At 40.2% G+C, this 19,604-nt stretch overlaps 1 protein-coding gene across 2 annotated transcripts in view; it reads right to left on the reverse strand.

The window, feature by feature from the left end:
* The window catches only part of LOC117811363 (inositol polyphosphate-5-phosphatase A), a 205,130-nt gene that overhangs the window by 59,608 nt on the left and 125,918 nt on the right, over positions 1 to 19,604 (reverse strand). For both annotated transcript variants that reach the window (XM_034681599.1, XM_034681601.1), the window contains exons 7-9: positions 15,738 to 15,790; positions 13,954 to 14,073; positions 312 to 396 (exon numbers count right to left, since the gene is read on the reverse strand). In XM_034681599.1, coding sequence (XP_034537490.1) covers positions 312 to 396; positions 13,954 to 14,073; positions 15,738 to 15,790 — 258 coding nt within the window. The remainder of the gene's footprint in view (positions 1 to 311; positions 397 to 13,953; positions 14,074 to 15,737; positions 15,791 to 19,604) is intronic.

Below are 19,604 nucleotides of genomic sequence, written 5' to 3' on the forward strand. Positions count from 1 at the left end.
CACTTTATATTACTATGAGTTTATAGTACTTAAAGGGTGATTCTGGCATTTTTAAAACTGAGCTCTAGTTTTTCATAGATCCAAGTCCAAAGTACTAACAGGTGCAAACCCATACGATTCAAGAGATCGCTGCAGCTAGTAGCAGCCAAAGTGGCAGTGATGGCTGCAATGTAATCCTTAAAAGCAAAAGTATTTCCACGAATAAGGAGCCCTACAGAGATCTGTACTGTTTTGTTAAAGCTCCTGTAAGGAGTTTTAAGCTTGTTATGAAACAGACTGAAATGAATATGTAAAGTAAAATGTGAACTCACCTCAATGACCTGCTTCGTGTCAAGCCTGAAGTTAAAATCTCCAAACACATAATACGGCAACTTCTCAAACCGCTGGTCTGTGATCCTGAAAAACATGACAACAACGGGTTATTGTAACTTCTGTAGGTCTTAAACATGAGCTTTAAGAGACACACATTATTAGCTGTCAGTCTGTTTGTAAGCTGTCATGTGATGATGTCCCTGACCTCAGGGTACTTAGTTCACGAGGGCCACAGCACCACCTGCTGGAGTGACCGCTTTGAGTCAAACATTTTCAACTTCTCTGGGGCTCCATGATACTTTTTGACATGTCCTTATCATCTGAAAATATCTATTGAAAATGTACACACAACAACATGTGTGGAGGTAAAGACGAGGCAGACATCTGTTAGCCAACTTTCTATAGTGTTTAAAAGTGTAAAAAGGGAGGTGTTCGAACAGCTTACATCTTTAGAAATAATTGCTTGATATAAACACCTGAAAAACCAAAAAAAACCCTTCTCAAAATGTAACAGCACTCCCCCCCATGTTTTATGCAAATCCAGTGTTACATGACTATGTTTATCATTTTGTTCTGTTTAACTATCTGAGCAAAATCCCAAAGCATAAGACTTTAAAAAAAGACCAGATACGAGCAGTTATTTGCAGGCTTCAAGGAAATAAGTTTAGACAGTTAATTTTCAGCTGACTCCATTATTACATTAAGAAATATCCTTTGATGATCTGCTTTGATGGCAAAGAAAATTCACTTTACTGAGCTGATCAAAGTGAGAGCCAAGCATCCAAACTCTGCAGAGATCAATCCTGGAGATATTATCTCAGTTCTTCTCGTTCACAGCACTGAGTTGCCTTTAAAGCTCCTTTTTTTCAATGCACACACTCCTGAACATCACATGAAGAAGCTGCATGTAAAGAAGATAATGTCTGATTTTTTGTGGCCATTTAAGAGACTTCAGAGCGTAACTACTTTGTGCTCACTCACTGCATATACTCCAAAGAACATTTTTCATTGATAGGAACACAAATAAAGCCACACTAATGGGTGCTCCATTCAGACACCATCCTTCACTACAGTATATTCTGGAGTATTTCCATAGGTTGAGAATTAATCCGACTTGACAGTCTCCAACTGTGTGCATCTTCTAGACATGTTTGTGCAGGTTAATCTGTTTCATTCACAGCCTTAGTGCATGTCAAACTAGCAGCTGTTCTTTAAATCTTTAAAAACCTTGAAATCAGACTGATGATTTGCAATGCTCCCGTCATAAAAAAACTTATTTATCTCATTAGAGGAACAGCAGCATACCATCAACAAATAAATTGTGCAAAATAAAAAAAAGTGGATATTGAACAAGTTAGTTGTTGTTTACATGCTACTGTTGTGCTCAAACTGCCCCTAATGAGATAAATAATGTTGTCTGACTGGTTGATGGATGTCCAACAGATAAACTAATAGAAAACACTGATTTATTTGGGTTCAAATAGAGTCAGGCAGATGGATTGTATGTAAACTGACTTTGATGTAGTTCTTTGAATGTCTCTTGAGGGTATTTTAATGGTGGAAATTATTCTCTCCTCATCTTGCAGGTGTTTTTTTTAATACACTGCAGCATAGATTTGTATTTGAAAAAACTGAGTGTTAAGTGTCAGAGGATTCATAGAGTATACATCCACTCCGTCATGGACTTCTTCCAAATCTCTACAACTTCTTTAAAGCATCCCTCTTCTTAAAAAAAAGGCACCTAAGTGAAAAATAATTAACTCCTCTTCCTCATCACCCACTTCAAAGTAGCTCCTCCATAGAGCACAGATAGGATATTAAGGTGGACGCAGTGCAGCCTCTTGTGTAATTAATGATTCAGGATGCTTGGCTTGCTATCTCCACTAACCGCGCGGATAAATCTCGCCGAGGACTTCCCGGGCCTGATAACAATATATTTATGAGGCCGTAAAGAGAGAAGGAGCCTCTTCTTAGTGGTGGGTCTGTCGTAAAGCATGAACACTTCTTCTCTGTGGGGCGGGGATGAGGAGCGGCGCGGAGGGGAAGGTGACTGGAGTAAGGAGGCGGGAACACTGCTATTATATTAAATAGAGAACGTGTAACTTTGACATCTCATTATATCAAATAGAAGCTAAATCATATTAATATCCCTGAGGATTCTTAACACAAGGATGGGAACATTCTCTCTGTGGTTTACAAAGGAAATGATATGTCTTTAGGAATATTCTGATCATTGAACTACAAGACAATTTTCTCACTTTTTATTTTATTCAAAAGTTTGAAAGTATAATATCTGTCTTTGAGTTAAAATTAGAATTTCCAGTAAAATTTTGGGTGCATTAATACGACGGTGTATTAGGGCCACTATGAAAAAAAAAAAAGAGTACATTTTCAAGAAAAGAATTAGAGATTTTCGAGTTTACAAAGTTGCAAATCTGTGAGAAATCAAACTCAAAATTTTCGAATTTTTAAAGTCGTAGATTTTCGAGAAAATACTTTAGAATTTCAAGTTTTTAAAGACATAAATCTGTGAGAAATCGAACTCAAGTAGCCCTTTGCCCATTTCACTGCATCATGGACCTACTTGACAGCCTCATCAAATTGTACTTCCTACTGGGACTCAGCAATAAGGAGATACTACTGATGCTACTGAATCGTCACATTATTAGAAGCATCAGGACATTGAAAAGACATTGCAGGTGTTGTGCCGAGAAACGCCTGCACGCCGAGAATTGCTTGCACCTCGCGGGAACGCGCATCGCTCATAGTAGAGCTGTCCACGGCAATGTACAGTTTAAAACTCTGTCTCTGTAGCTGAATAATAGGTGAATGCATATTTCGGCAGACAAATCAGTGATCAGTGACAAATGATGTTTTGTAGAGTCACATCTTGCTGTCAGCTCATATTTTGGACTTTGTAGATTCGTTCATCGATTTTATTATCTCAGAAATTTTGAGTTTTTTCTCGATAATTTACGACTTTAAAAACTCAAAAATTTCGAGTTTGATTTTTCATAGATTTGCGACTTTATAAACTTCAAAATTTACTTTTTTTTTTCATTTTTTTTTTCATAATGGCCCTAATACGCCGTCGTACATTAAAACTTGCCCAATTGGCATCAATAATTCTTTCATACACTCAGGGTTATATTCATCATGCTCATAGTGCCTTTTTACGCAATCTCAATATTGTTGTTTCTTGGAAAAAACTAATGATCATTTATTTGAGTCAAAAGAAGTATCTGAATTCATGCAATGATTGAATTAATGTCCTCAAAAAGCTTGTTTTATTTGGAACCATTTCAGTTTGTTGGATTCATGTAATGCTAAACTTATATGCGTACAACTTGAACCACACTGGTATTCAAAAACTGACATGGTAACTGTGATGCCATCTTTAGGTTCTGGGTTTTCTTCTTTTTCCTGCTTTACTCTGACAATCATCAATGTTTACTTTTGAAAGTAGTGGATGGTAAAATCTACTCTACCTGCCTTACTCTGGCTTATTACAGTGAGAACTGGCAGTTCTCACACTCGTGTTATCCTAGCTCTTTCTTCTTACTTTATTATTTTGCAAAATTTTGGCGCATAGCCAGTCCTAAACTAAACATGCTAGAAACATGCTACCAACATCAATCGTACAGCTCATGAAGGAGATTACAATTTTGAATCAAAGTCAATGGGATGCAATTTTGAATCATGAGATCTCAAAAACTGAAAATGCTAACATAAAGAAATTGTTATTTATGATAATAGATCCTAAAATGTTTAACATGTTATGAAATGAGAACCACACTGAGACTATAACACATTTGATTTATCTGTGCTGAATAATCCTGTTTTGATATTGACGTAAACAATAATTCCTTTATTTGGCAGTTTTGTGTGAAGCTGCTTCTTTCACTTGGCTGATTATCAGAAGATTACGTATTGTTTTCAGGAGTAAAGCCCATGCAGAAGTTTCTGAAGCCTGAATTATTTTAAAGTCCAGCAGGAGGATCACCACTGGTTGCAAAGAGAAGTCTGATTGTGCAGAATTCTATTAGAAAACAAGATTACTCCTGATTTGTGACCTCAGCTGACATATTTTAAAAGGGGTTATGGTCTCGATCTGTAGTTTCAAGTCTTCTCTTATACAGCGTTATGTTCTTTTTTTAAATGATAGGTCCCATTTGTAGTCAAAGAGATGATCAGGGTTATGCCAACCTGAGATTGACAGTTTCAACCATGGCAACCTGTTAATCATTGATAGAGGCGTTCCACACATTAAACATTTCCACCCTGTTATGCAAGTATCATCACCCCCCTGCAAACACACACACACACACGCACACACACACACACACACACACACACACACACACACACACACACACACACACACACACACACACACACACACACACACACACACACACACACACACACACACACACACACACACAGAGAGAGACAAACAAGACAATCTAAAAACAGAAAATACCCAATAATGGTAGTCACCAAACTAGTAGTGAGTATGGAAGTCTATGAGTGGCAGTGATGTCATAAATGACCTGACACCCTGGTGCTAAGAGACTCGGCTCTATTCAAACAGGGTTAGTGGACACTTTATTCACTGGGCTCTAACGGCAGGCAGTAAACTAGACGTACACAGGCGTCATTACAGTTGTTACAGGCGTGGGAACTCCTTGTGCCAACAGAGAGTTAACCACAAAAGCTGCAGTGAAAGAAGAGCGAAGGTAGACAGAATACAATCCATCCAAGGTTTACATCAGTAAAATTTATCAAACTTAAGGTATACAAAAAGATCAAATTAAAGGATAGAAATGAGTTATAAAGACTGACAGAGAGTGAGGAGTATGTTGTGGAGGAAAGCAAGAGATGGTTAAAAGCAGTCCCTGTGACTAAAAGTTGAATTCTCTCAGTGGAAACACAGCTTCCGTGTGATTCTCCAAAGTGTTGAGGTCTTCCTCCTCTTCCTCCTGTAGCTTTATCCCACTAACAGCCATGTCTAATACCCCCAGGGTGGCTGCTTTGTCTGCTGCTCTAAGGTATCAGCCTCAGGTCAGAAGGTAACGCTCTGTTTACACGATCGTTTCCTAAAGCACTCATGGTGACCCGCGGGTGTGAAAGTTGACTTTTTTCTTGGCCTTTGTCGGGGGAAACGAAGAATTGCAACATTAGCTACAGCTACTGGGCGTGAAAGGAGCCTGAAGGTGGGGGGTCCTGAGCATGGGGGGCCTCCTCACGCTGACCCTCACCCTAGGCGGGGGGCCCCATTAGCCTCGTCATCACAGTTCATTCAAGCAAACTGTAACAGTGTCAGTGACATTCTCCCACAAAGACGCACTCCTTTACACAGTCTATAAACATGCTTCTGCTGGCACATTCATCGCACAGTGACACCCTGAAAGAGGTTCTTACTGGGGCCGTTCTCACTGAGGTTTGAGCCGGGGCCTTCCTTGGGCCTTCCTCAGGGGCCACACAAAGACAGGGGTCAGACGCTAATTTATAACATGGCCCCCGACTCTGCTCCCAGGCTCCTTAAACCAGCCGCACAAAGCCACAGCAGCACATTCTCTCCTCATTTCTCCCACACAAACACTGCAAACTTCTCTTTCAGGTCCAAATGATAGCAGGTTAAGAAAATGTTGTTTAGCTTAAACTCATCCACTTAAAGTGGTGCAGAGGGCTTCAATAGGCAGTCTGAAAGTGATGCTTGCATCGTAAGTAAGACAGTATCAAAAAGTTTAAATATGCCAAGAAATATTTCAGGGCAAAAGTAAGAGGACGGGGAAGAAAGGAGAACCAACACATCAGGAGAGAAGCCGAAAGAAAAGACTCAGATATGGAGTGGCAACATTTACTCTCTGCAACTTGGGAAGTTGATTTTTTTTTAATATGTTGAGAAATTTAGTTTTTTGTGTGTTGGTTTTTAGAGAACGAAAATGGACAGAATCTGGAATCAGTCAAGGAAATACACCAAATCTTGTGAGACAGCAGCCTCTGATGTTGGTTCAACTTTTTTATTGAAACCTCCAGTCAACATCTAGTGGTTGATATTGTTTGAACTTTCTCTATCACTAAGATGTTTTCAGAGTATCCCCAAGAGAGGGAAAAATCCTGCACAAAAAACTTGCTTTTTCCCAAGACTCCCACAGAGACATTATCTTGCACCTGCAGATAACACATCTGACTCATACAGAAAGACAGAAACACCTGCTTGCTCCTAAATGTGTCTCCTTCTCAGCGGCCTCAATCCCTCACTGACTCCTCTCCAGATTACACCCAGTGATTGACAGCTAAACTGAGCCATAATAGACAGTCTATATGAGATTATGAGGGTGAAACGGGGGGCCATGTCATGATTATATTGACAAGATGACTTACCATAAGTTGACCGTTCAGACTGGACTCAGCACACAATGGCCGGGCTCAGCGCAGTCATCCATTGTAAGTAAATGTTGAGAATTTGGGAGAATGTTAACATTGTGAAGAATGTGCTGGGTGACGTCTGAGTGAATGGGTAGGGGCTGGCCCCTGACAGGACCTTTGACACTGCAGGACAGCCTTCCCTTCGTCCCCACGTTAGCATCGTGCTCCTCAGTGACGCCCACCCCACCAAGAAGACCAATGCCGGAAAGACAGTGCTGATGGGGAGCGAGGAAACTGCTGCGGTCACGCAGAGGTTAACGGATAAGTCAGCGAGAGCTAACAGCACCAGTGAGGAAGGGAGGAGTCCTAAAGGTGGGGCCAGCGTGTGAGATATTAGCCATTTTCATACTGTGAGTATGCCATAACAAAGCTCCGCCTTCATCACATCATTACACTTTCATAGTGATCCCTAAGCAGTGTAATATTGGTGTCTCAGTGTCTGATTTCATTTTGCTTTTCAGAGTTGCAGAATTGTGAGAGGTAAACACACAGCGGGAGCTTACACATGCTCTCACACACACACACACACACACACACACACACACACACACACACACACACACACACACACACACACACACACACACACACACACACACACACACACACACACACACACACACACACACACACACACACACACAGTGCTGTCTCCCCTGCTCTGCTGACTCACAGTGGTCCTGTTTGCATCTGTAACCACTGTGTTACTACCTCAGATGCCGGCACAGCGGTGGGACTACTGGGTCACACTATCATGCCTCTGTTCATACAAAAGGGGGGGACATTAAAGGGGCGTAAATGTCACACCTTTAACTGGCAGCATGAAAACAGTTAATATTAGGAGTGGACAGGGAGAGAGGTGTCAGCTGAATGATACTGCATGGAGGTCAATGTCTGGAACTGAACATTAGATGACGTTAACTCAGGACAGAACTATCAGACAGGCAAAGATAGAAACCTCCCTCTGCCTTTCAAGAGAAATTAACAAAACACCAGGTTCGGAATTTTAGGTGATTATTGATTAAGGTCCATTTATAACTTGAAAAATTGTCAATACATAAACTGTTGGCGTTTCTATGTAAAGGGATTTCAGGAAAACAAATTGGGTATATAAGCACACCATTACATTCATACAATCTAAGCAAAATGCTAGAGGGGGAATCAATGGAGTCATATTTTGAAGCCAGTTGAAAAGCTTTTTATTATTTTTTTTGTACTTATTTTCTTTCTGTTATTATTATGTATATGTATGTATGTATGTATGTATGTATGTATGTATGTATGTATGTATGTATGTATGTATGTATGTATGTATGTATGTATGTATGTATGTATGTATGCATGTATGTATGTATGTGTATATGTATGTATGCATGTATGTGTGTATGTGTATATGTTTGTTTTGTTTTTTTTGTACACGTGTGGCTAAAATTAAAGAAAAAATAAAATAAAAAAAAGCTGCAGTTATTCATCAAGCAGGAAGGGCTAAAATCTGACCACATGGTTTTTGGAAACACTGAAGATATCACTTCCTATCAAAGAAATTCTTGCACTGTAGTAACACTTTCTATACACTGGGTAAATAAGCTTCAAATTCCTGATGTAGTTGGATGAACCACATCTACAATGCATACAACTTTTATTAAACCTTAAATCATCTTCAAAAAGTTGACCTATTAAGAGTTAATTTAGTAACTGCTGCTATCACAAGTATTACATGTCAGTGTTAGTTTCTGAAAGTAAGAAAGTCCAGATGAAGAAAGACCAGAGGCAAGACGCTGCCAGACAAATCTCTGAAAGGCCTCACGTAACCCTGGAAAGCAGGAAAATCATCCAACAATATATAATTCAGAAAAGTTTGCTTTAATAAAAGTTGGTTTAAATATGTTGCGAAACACTTTGCTTCAAATTAAGAACCCAACATCATATTTTCTGAGCAGTTGTAGCTGCTATGTTACACAAGGCCCATGTGACTGTGGTTGCTATGGGAACACAGAGGTGAGACTGACACATCCTGAGAGACTGACAACAGTTAGCTTACAGATTAAAATGTAAACGCAGAAGTTTTCAAAGCGATGTTTACAGAAACAAAAATATTAGATTGTTTTTTAAATTGTACAATACTCTGTAGAAAAAAATCAGGAGTCTCTGTTGAGGACTGCTGAAGTATGCTTAGTTTGTGTGTGTGTGTGTGTGTGTGTGTGTGTGTGTGTGTGTGTGTGTGTGTGTGTGTGTGTGTGTGTGTGTGTGTGTGTGTGTGTGTGTGTGTGTGTGAGATAGAGAGAAATAAACAGGCCCCAATGAGTAGAGGGACACTGGGGAAGATTAACCTCTGATCCTGTAGGCCTCCCAGGGTGAGAAGGCAGTTCAGAGTCACACAGCGAAACACACACACACACACACACACACACACACACACACACACACACACACACACACACACACACACACACACACACACACACACACACACACACACACACACACACACACACACACACACACACACACACACACACACATATATTGATGCTACTTTGTGGAAGAAGGAAACAAGAGTTTGATCTGGACATCCCACAGGTTGGTGAAATTTAACTAAAAATTATGAACCTCATATTTTGACATCCACACATGCACACTCATCCACACACACAGCTCTGTTTAATAAATTCATTCTGGCATTATGGAGGATCTCCTGTGATTATCCAGTCCTCCCTCTTGCAGCTCAACATGTCTATTGGCTGGAAAGCGACCGGCCTCTCTCTGCTCTTTCAGCCTGTTGTTCTGGGAAAAGCCCAAAGGGAAACATTTAGATTGGAGGGCTCTTTGAGACGCTCTGACAGTTGACTGATGACCGTCCATAAAATGACAAAGCATCGCTGTGTGGTGGCCAGTGCGGCCCACTGCCTCCCCATGGGAAACTAATTGCTTTGAATTGTTAACGGCAACATTATTTTTCTGCCAATCATTGCTTTTCAATGCCTCGAAAATGAGCATGAAACAAGTCTTTTCAGCGAACAAAACAGTTAAATGTCCCCAATGTTGATCAAATTAACTTCAGCTCTGTGACAATGGACTATATTTGTGTGAAAATAATGGCGGGCCACAAAGGACTCCTTTATGCCAGGATTTCACAGTTGTAATGTAAAACTGTTCTCCCCTGAACCGGACCAGCCGCTCTGAATGGAGGCTGGAAAAAGAAACAAACTTGCATGCACAAAAGAGATCTTTTTTAAGGACGAGGGAAAAAAAACTGTTGATTTTATCTCATGCTATCATTTCACGGTCTCATTTGGTGGCCATGTTTTCTTTCTTCTAGAAAGATCCAAAACATCAATGGTCCCTTACAGGACAATGTAAAATGGCAAGCCTTTTTCACTGCACTCACATCTCCTTGATTTTGCAACTTTACTGAAGATATTCCTGCATTTCTAAATCAAAGTTCTAATTTCACATAAAAACAAATCCCAACAGAGACAGAACTTTAGGCTTCAGGGTAAGATGCCTGAGAAACAGCCTCTAGATATCACTCTTTAAAGCAACCAGACTCCATGAACAAAAGAGTCACTTTACCCTGCAGAGGATGAGAATTACCTGTGTATGATCTGTCAGTTAGTTTTTGTCATCATGTATCTTTGGCACACTTTTACGGTTCATTTATATCAACCACAATGTTTGTAGAAGTCACAATACCATGAACAAAATATTCAATAAAGGCAGCAGTACACCACTTAACAGTTCTGTGGAGTAAAATCAGTGTTTTTGTCAATGGAGTTTGGTGCCTTTGAAATGAGTTAATTAAAGGCCATTTCTGATTTAGAAAAGTCATTTTCCTCTTTTACAGAAAAGGTCCCTTGAGATCTTTTCTGCAATTTTGTCAGACTCTCAGAATAGTAATCTGAGATTGTCAGTTATAAAAACAAAACTTTTAGTGGATGCATTTTAATGGGGCTTGCTCTGAAAGATATTACAGCCACCTGTTCTTACCTTTTAATTATTCAAACCCCTAAAATGTAGGGGGAAAAAAGGCCCTGGTATAAAAGTATCCTTAAAATGAGGGATACTTTTTTCCTCAAAAAGATCCAGCAAAGTGATTATTCTTTCATTTCGTAGAGTTTTAAATGTATTTAACATGACAAAACTGCAAAACAATGATTCTCCACATCAAGGCACAGCCAAGTCAACAAGGTAAATAATGCTCTCTGCAGCCCTGAGCACATATGTGCACTTTCAAAGGACAGGAAAACAGGCAGGGGATGCATTTCAAGCAGAGCTCTACTTTCCTCTCATGGAAGCGGCCCACACATCAGCGCAGGCTATAGAGCAGAGCTTTTTTGATGTGACTCAATAGTGAGGTCTGGCCGACTAAACGCTGTTCCTTCTCAGCATTGTTCCCCTGAGGCCTTGAAGCACTTTGGAGATAAACACCGTTTAGCAGTTAAAAGGGCCACAGAGGAAAAGGCTTATCAGATGTCTTCTCAATGGGCCGTAAGCTGCATTATGAAGCCTGGGCCCCAGATAAGGTGGAAGTTTGAAGCCCGCGGCTGCAGAGCTCCGTCCCCTACGCTACTGTGTGATTGGGCTCCTGTGCCGGCTGCATCGTGGAGCTCAGCTGGTGGGTTCAGCAGCCCCCTCCTCCCCTCTTCGATCCAGCAATGAGAGATTAGAGCTCAGAGAGGGAGAGAGGAGAGAGAGAGAGAGAGAAGGAAAGGAGGGGGAGTTTGGGTTTAGTTATTCCCCCTGTCCCCTTTTCCTGCTCTGCTTTCTGGGGGTAGGAGTCAGAGTCAGGACAATGGCCAAAAAGATGGTTCCCAACCAGCCGCTGAATGGGAACACTGTTGGTGGTAGCGCTTCATTCAAAGCGCGGCCCGGGCACATTGTCCTCCAGGATCGGCGGAGGAGAATGGAGTTTGCTGGTGGCTGCCAAAAGGTTAGCAGCCACTGTGAAAGGACCGACCCATTATTCACTGCCCTTTACAGAGCCCGAGCACCCTTTGTGCTCCTCCTCTCTTCCCTCTGCACCGCCAGCTTTTTCTCACTCTGCTGCTCCGGATCTGCGCCCGACGGTTTCCCCCAAAGTGAGCGACTGAGGCGCGATGCCACCACAACCCCACCCCTGTGCCCCGAGCAAGGAATACCAGGAACATATAGCGACCACCCCCCCACTCCCCCCCCCCCCCCCCCCCCCCCCCCCACCACCAGCACCACCACCAGTACCTTGTCTCACATCCCCACCCCTGTCAAAAAGAGAACCTTTAAATGATATGGCCCAGAAGTAACAACAGGGTTAGCATTCACAACACAAGGGGATTTAGAAAGAGGGAGCGTGGAAACTGCCACTCAGCCAACACAACTTCTATTCAACCCCCTCAGACACCCAACTAAATCTCCGCTATTTAGGTGTGTTTACAAGGGAACCTTTAAAAATAAATCAACTGAAAGAGCATGATGGAGGCAGAGGAAATACAAAGGAAACACTTGAATGTAAGGCCCTTTTGAAACTTCATTATGACAGTAAATCCAGGTAATAAAAAATGCAAAAGCTGCCATTTCCTTAACACTTTCCTCGTCCATTCAGTGCAGACCCTTCTTTCATCAAATCAAGAATCAAGCACAGGTGAAATACGACCTCGTAGAGAATACTTAAGCCTCATATTTCATGCTCCTGGTGATAATGAATGCCACCCATATGTGCATGTACTTATTCAAAGTGGAGGTGGAGGGGGAGCCACGTCGTGCATTCTGATGCTGTTTGAATGGGAGGTCACCTGCTGTGAGGCTTTTATTCTGTGTTAGCACGCTCAGGTAAGGAGCAGGGGTCGCACTGTGCACTCTCTCATTCTGCTCCGCTGTAAATGGATATCCCATAAATCATAGTGTGGCCTATGAATGGATGGTCTGGCCTGCTGTACAGAGGCTGGCTTTACACAGTGCTGGGTGAAGAAGTCTTTATTTAGAGTCTCAGAGCCGTGCCATGTAATTAAATATGATAAATGTACATCCTCTGGGGAGTAAGAATGTGCATGGCAGTCTGCCTTTGTGGTAATAGTTTGATATGTTTGAGATAGATTTGGACACTTTGACCTCATGATGGTGCATCAGGTCCAGTCAGGGACCACCAAGAATTTTGGGGTTCATCCTCAGCGGACTCTGATTACTGACAGTAAATTTGATCAAAATGAGGATAATGATCTTCAACATCTATTTAACAAACCTAACGGATAGATCATGAGGTAAAAGCTGGTTAAGGGTCATCTTAAGACACTGATTTTAGTTCTATATATTTTTAACAGTAACCATATTCAGATTCAGCCTTTGGGGAGTAATATTTTCCATCCTGAGTTGAGTTGTAGTTGTGTATTTGAGGACAAATGTTGTTTCAAGGTGTAAATCTTGGTCAATGGTGTAACTGAAACAGTCAGGAGGTCAGCTAAACTTTAACTTCACAAACTTTTAATAACTAAGACATATGTTTTGTACTTCAAAGTTAAAGTTTTAGAGTTTATGCTCCATGTGCCCTCAAGATCCATAATAAATGTTATTAAAATTAGGGTAATTAGGATGTTGCCTACCATAAAGTTTTGAAAACACTTAGAGGTAGCACATCAATTTAGGTAGAGGCTCCATTTCCAAGTTTCATCTGAAGGGAAACAGCATTATCCATCACAAGTATTATGTAAATCAAAACTATTATGGACAGGACTTTTAAGACCACAGCATTCTAGATGCTTTTCTTTGACATATTTTTGACAAAACTTTAGACGAATGATCCAGACTGATGATAGAAGACTGATAGCAAATTATTCTTCAGTGCCTGTATGAATGTGGGGTTACATTGAATAAAGGAAAAACAGAAAACACTGCAAAGTAAGGGGTGTTGGGTAAGAAAGGAAAAAGAACAGATTAAAGAGAGCTCACAGACCGTGTAGTGAGTAAGACCCCCAACTTTACAGACAGACATAATCCTGCTGGTCTAGGACTAAAATCTCCTCCTCTGCAACTCTCCTGCTTGGTGACACTGTGAGCCTCGGATACAATCAGAATATTTGTTCTAAGTTGTTGACAAAAGTTTTATTACTCGTCCATATAGCTTTTTAATTTGCCTGTCGATGGTCATCAATGGAAATTATGGTTGCACGAGAACAGTCTTCCCAGAGTATGGATTAAAAACCAGGAGGAACAAATACATGATGGTGTGTATTGTACCTGTCTAAAACGTAGCTCAGAGCCTTCGACCTGGTCCCAGAGTAGACCGAGGGGCTTTTCTCCCAGGCCACCAAGTTGGAAGCATCGTGGAAAAGGTGGATGTTGACCAGATCAAAGGCACTGCGATGAAAGAAACACAATCAGAGACCTGAATCAAGCAGGACATTCACCGGTTTCTAAATACATTCATTCATCAACTCACCATTGGCAACTTAAGGAATGATAGAATGTAACAATTAGTTCTTTGTATTTCAAGGGAGCATAATTTGTTTTGTTTGGACATGTTCCCTTTAAGTCCCTTAGGAATTAAGCTTAGAAAATGTCACCGTTCAAAAAATGTATACACAGGTACAACAGCTTTACAATACTAATAGAAAGTAAAGAAAGAGAGGGAAATTATATGAATTTATATGTGCACACATACCTTGGCCACCCCTGCCTATGTGAGTGCCCAACTTCAAGATTCAAGATTAACTTTATTGTCATTTCCTTTCGTATTTTCATACTCAGTGAAACGAAATACCATTTCTCAACCAGCTTGACAGCGCAAAATAAAAAGACTCTAAAGACAGGCTAAAACATTCAAAACAAGCTAAAACATTTAAAGACACGTTAAAGCACTGATCTATCACTAGGAGCGGCCGCCGCAAACGTCGGTCGCACCGCCATGTTTCTGTTCAGTATAACTTGGGGCACCCAACCCAAAAAACTCTGGACACGCCCCTGCTTCCAAATGACAAAAGCTTACTTATGATGGATAAATGTTGGGTCTAATATGACAGAGAAAAAGGTCCAGAAATGCTCTTTTTACCGTTTGTATTTGGTGTTACATAAATACAAGTTACTGATTGAACTGAACCTTTCAGTGGCTTTAGGTTTAACTATACCTTTACAAATGTTCACCTGGAAGGGCTCATTTAAGAGAGGGAGATAATTTTGTTTGTCATGGATTTTGATTTGCTAATTGAAGGTAATACGAAAAACTTGCATGATCTGAATTTATCTGATGGTAAAGGATTCTCGTTCCAGGGGAAGAATGAATGCAGAAAGATTTCTCTAATTGTAATCTCAGCCTGGATATCATTACAAACACTAATCTGCTTCCTCTCAGTCTGTCCTGTCAGGGGAAAGCGAGATAGCTCAATGCAGAGTGATGAACACCTTCCTGCTGATCCGATCAGTCTGAGCTGTTTGTTAGCACGGTGCTCAGCAGGCCGACCCAGAGGAATTACTCTTATCTCCCGAGGTTTACTTAGCAGTGACATCCTGAACAAATGAATACATGCATAGCTCTGACTATCTCTGATCCGATGTCCCTCGTCTACACCCCCCCTCCCCGCCAAACCCCACTTCTTCTGTCAAACGTCATGCCCCTATTAAATGCTTACCGTTTCAGCTCTTTAGTTCTCATGTCATCCTTCTATTAGATTACAATCCCCGTCTTCCACCCTTCACTCCCCCTCCCCCTCCTCCTGTCCGATCCCCTGCTCTGCACACTGGATCCAGCGTTTGTATTCATCGCACACAGGTTCAATTGCATGTAATGTTTTCTGTCATCTGTCATATGGAACTGCTTGTCTAATGTGATTATGTCTAATGAAATCCCTGCTGGTTTCTGCAGCAAACTGTCCGCAGAGGGTTCAGACACAGGCAGAAGGGGGAGTTAGTCCTGATCGACATGGTCTGATCTTCATCTCTGATCACAGTGATACAGTTAGAACGATTCGTGGTTGATAAGAAATGATATGTAATGAGTCACTGTAAGAAAAAAAAATACAACTCACCAGTCAGCCAGGGCCCATCGAGTTCTGATGAATCCCTTTCTGGACCACTTGCACTGCAGAACAAAGAGACTCTATTTAGTGTGTAACAGGTAGAATCTGACTTTATTAAGATGTATTTAGACTTAAAGGGAAAGTAGCTACAAGTGCCAGTTTGACCATGGGACCTTTGGGTTTATTTGTGATGGTTACAAACACAACTTTACACAGCAAATATTGGCCCTACATAAGTTACAGCAAACTGATTTTGCTGTGATTGAATTTCAATAAAGTTGTCTAAAAGAAGCTGAAATAATAAATTCATCATGCAGATTTGAAGGGGAATAAAAGTCTGAGTTCATGCTTTCAGGTTCTGATGGACCATTTCAGACTCAATCAGGAGAGTCTACACTGAGAGGCCACAAAGACACAGTTTTGAGTTGAGCTTACTGATCAAGATAAAATAACTTGTGAAAAATCACATGTTGCCCTGTTCATCTTTGCACTGACCTTAAGCTTGGTGTGAGAGGTTATTAAATGAAAAAGTTAAAATGCTTCTTTCAATCTATTTACAGTACAGTGAAATGTTCATGAATATAACACAGGCATGGGTATTTTCGTACCGACTGTGAGCTTTAAAATGATTCAATCTCGCTGTATAGTTATAATGAACAAACAGATGATCTTCTATTAACTAACAGAGAAAAACAAACAAACATTGCATTCATGGAAAAAGTAGATTATAACACCTGGGGGATAAAAAAAATGTAAATATTTCATAGAAAGTGAATGTTCAACATGTGTGAGCTCCATTTGAGTTTTTTTTTTTATTTTAACTGTTATATTGTAACAAGTTGAAATAAGTTATGAAAATTATTTTACAACAAATAAAAAAAAATAATCAAAATTTAGGGGATGAAAATGGTCAATTATGAGAAAGATAAAGATAGTGAAGTGAGCTGGTTGTCATGCAAATTAGAATCCCACCATGACATCTGACTCACATAACCACCTGTTCACCATATTATCCTGCTTATTACCCGACTACAAACTGCAGCCATAAAAAAGTTGTAAATATTTGACGCAAAGATGATTTTCTTGATTAGAAACTAAAACAAATATATATATCCACAACTTAGGAAATAGCACTCCTTGTTCATGGTAGGTAGTACTTCCATTGAAACAGATTCTTCTCCGTGTCTTTGTTGGATAAATTAACATTTAGTTAACATTTCAAATACCGGTCAAGTTAAAAAATTAGCCACCATATTTATTATATTTCACCTTATACTGAACATTTTCATCGAAGTTAAGGTTAGACGTGAACAGGACTTCTGCTGGAATATTTACATTGACATTTTGTTCTTTTACTTCTACAAGGCTAATTAACAACCTTTGTAGCTGTTAGCCCGTTAGCAAATCATTTCACTATGGATTTAGTTTTTAGTCATTTTTTTATCAGCAAAGATATTAAGTATAATATTATTATCATGAGCAAGATACAAAGCGCTTTTTTCACCTCGAAACATAAACACTGCCTTTGGAGACATAAAAATTCACCTGCTTGAACCAGTAACATCGTAACATTTAGTAGCATTAACGGCCTGTGGCACCCTGGATAAGTAACAAGTAATTTGGACTGATGTCAAACTTTTACCAGAGTAACATTAGCTTAGGTGGCCGGTCAGGTAGCGTTAGTTAGCTAGTTGACGATAGTCTCTACCTCAAGAAGCAAGTCAGGTTGACTGTCTGTACATTTTATAGAAAACTGATTAGGGACATATGATGCCAGACAAATTTCACCTGATAAGACACTATGATGTAACCTGTACTAGCATTAGCAAACAGCAGCACAAGCAGCCTCTAATATCAAATACTTTTTCAGCCACAGAGTAGGAAAGTCAGTGGTTATCATGACATCTATGGTCTGATTTGTTACTGTGGCTTTTGACCTTACTGTGTCATTTCGTGTGATGGCTTTGTGACATGGTTTCTACATTAAATCACAGTAACATGACACCAAGCAGACAGCATTGGACAGAAATGTTTCTCAAATTAAGTGCCAAGTTGAAGCTCAATTTAAAACCCTGCAGCCTGTTTGCTGGAAGTTATATAAACAAACAGAGCTTAACCTGAGTTTGTGAACGCTGCAGAAATCTTTTCAGCGGCTGTTTGATCAGATCCCACCAGCTTCGAGTTTATTATCCAATCACAAGTCCAAGATGTTTCTCCAACAGCACATGATTCACTGTGAAGCTGCTTATTAAATGAGACAAATTGATGCTGTGAGTGTTCTCATTCTGAATAGATAAATACGTCTCTTTCCTCTTGGTCTCTCTCTTCTCTGCCTCTCTCTCTCTCTGCTTCTCCTAATGGGGAGTTAACTGTGGTGATGAATAAACTAATTATGGGCCAGGTCACATAATTACAAATTGACTAATTTTATTTAAAAAACTCAGATGCAAATTAAAAGGCTAAGAGGTATTTGATTGCGCCTCACATCCTTCAATCTGCATTAGTGCAAGATTAACTGTATCAAATTGAATTACATTAGCATACTTGAATTAATCCATACTGCCTGTGCAGGATGTATAGGCCCAATTATAACTCGCTGTCCCAATCCTGTGACTTTGAGAGGAGCAAATGAAAGCAGATGAGTCTCACACTGCAGCATTACTGAACCATCTGATGATTATGTTTGTTTTAGACCGACTGAAGAGGAGCAGTGAAAAAGACAAACAGAGGGTTGAGTTCAGGAGTCAAAAATTCACTCCTTCCTTTATACAGATGCAGATTCAACAACTCTCTTATCACTTTCAATCACTTATTATATATGCGGTTTTGGGCAATCTAAGTTTATTTAAAATTTAAAGGCGATTTGTACGTTTAATTTACTGTCTTAGGTCATGACCTAAAGTGACCTTGCTGAAAGTAAGACATGTTCTCCCTCTTTATTTTACATGCTGCAAGGTAAAATGACTTTTTCAGTTCCTAAGTGGCTCAAAATGTTGTGAATATTGCAAACACATCAGCAGTGATGAAAACTCAAATATGTTATAGGTAGAAATATCATCACTGAAGCGTTATTCATTGTGCTATGCTTTTGAACAGCACATTTCCCTTTAAACATTTCCTGATGGCTTTCCTGATGGCTCAGTTGACAAGTCAAACGTAATTTGCACTTTGTGTCAAACTGAATTAAAATATCAGCAAAGTACTTTGAGTTTGGGTTGTCACCTGTGAGCTAAGCATACAGGTGCAGATAATCAGACTGCTGACAAAGCACAACCACACAACTGTCAGTCAAAATCAGCCGTGCCTTTAATTGTACATAATAATGCTTAACTCTCAGCCCTGATAAAATCAAAATAGATGAGTTATAAGCAAAATTCACCGACCATGCAGTTGTACTAAGTAGAGAAATCAGGTATGGAGACTGGTTGTAGACATGTTTTATACTGCTGTAAATATGGGCACTAATATGGGCTTTAGGAACCAGATTCAAGTGGACACCTGAGGAACTGCAGCTTTACAAACTAGGCTGCTAATATATATTCAGAGCTGTATTTTTTCTAAATTAATAATCATAATATCATAAAATTCAATTTACACATACTCTTTTGCTCAGAATATCTGCACTGTTTGAGATAATAGATGCAAAAGTGAGGGACTAAAGTGCCGTGGTGTGGAGGATGAGGAGGGGCAGGATGAAGAGAGGGATGGACTTGCTCCGTGCCTGCACACGCTCTGACTAAGAGACGTTTAATCTCGGTTTAATTTAAAGAGCCATTAACTACAATCGCAGCATTAAAATCCATCATTTCCCTGACACCCGGTCCCAGATTGCCCCATTTCCTGCACGTATGACTGATTGACCCGCACGCTTCACCG

The sequence above is a fragment of the Notolabrus celidotus genome, chromosome 4 (assembly GCF_009762535.1).
Source record: "Notolabrus celidotus isolate fNotCel1 chromosome 4, fNotCel1.pri, whole genome shotgun sequence".
NCBI classification, from domain to species: domain Eukaryota; kingdom Metazoa; phylum Chordata; class Actinopteri; order Labriformes; family Labridae; genus Notolabrus; species Notolabrus celidotus.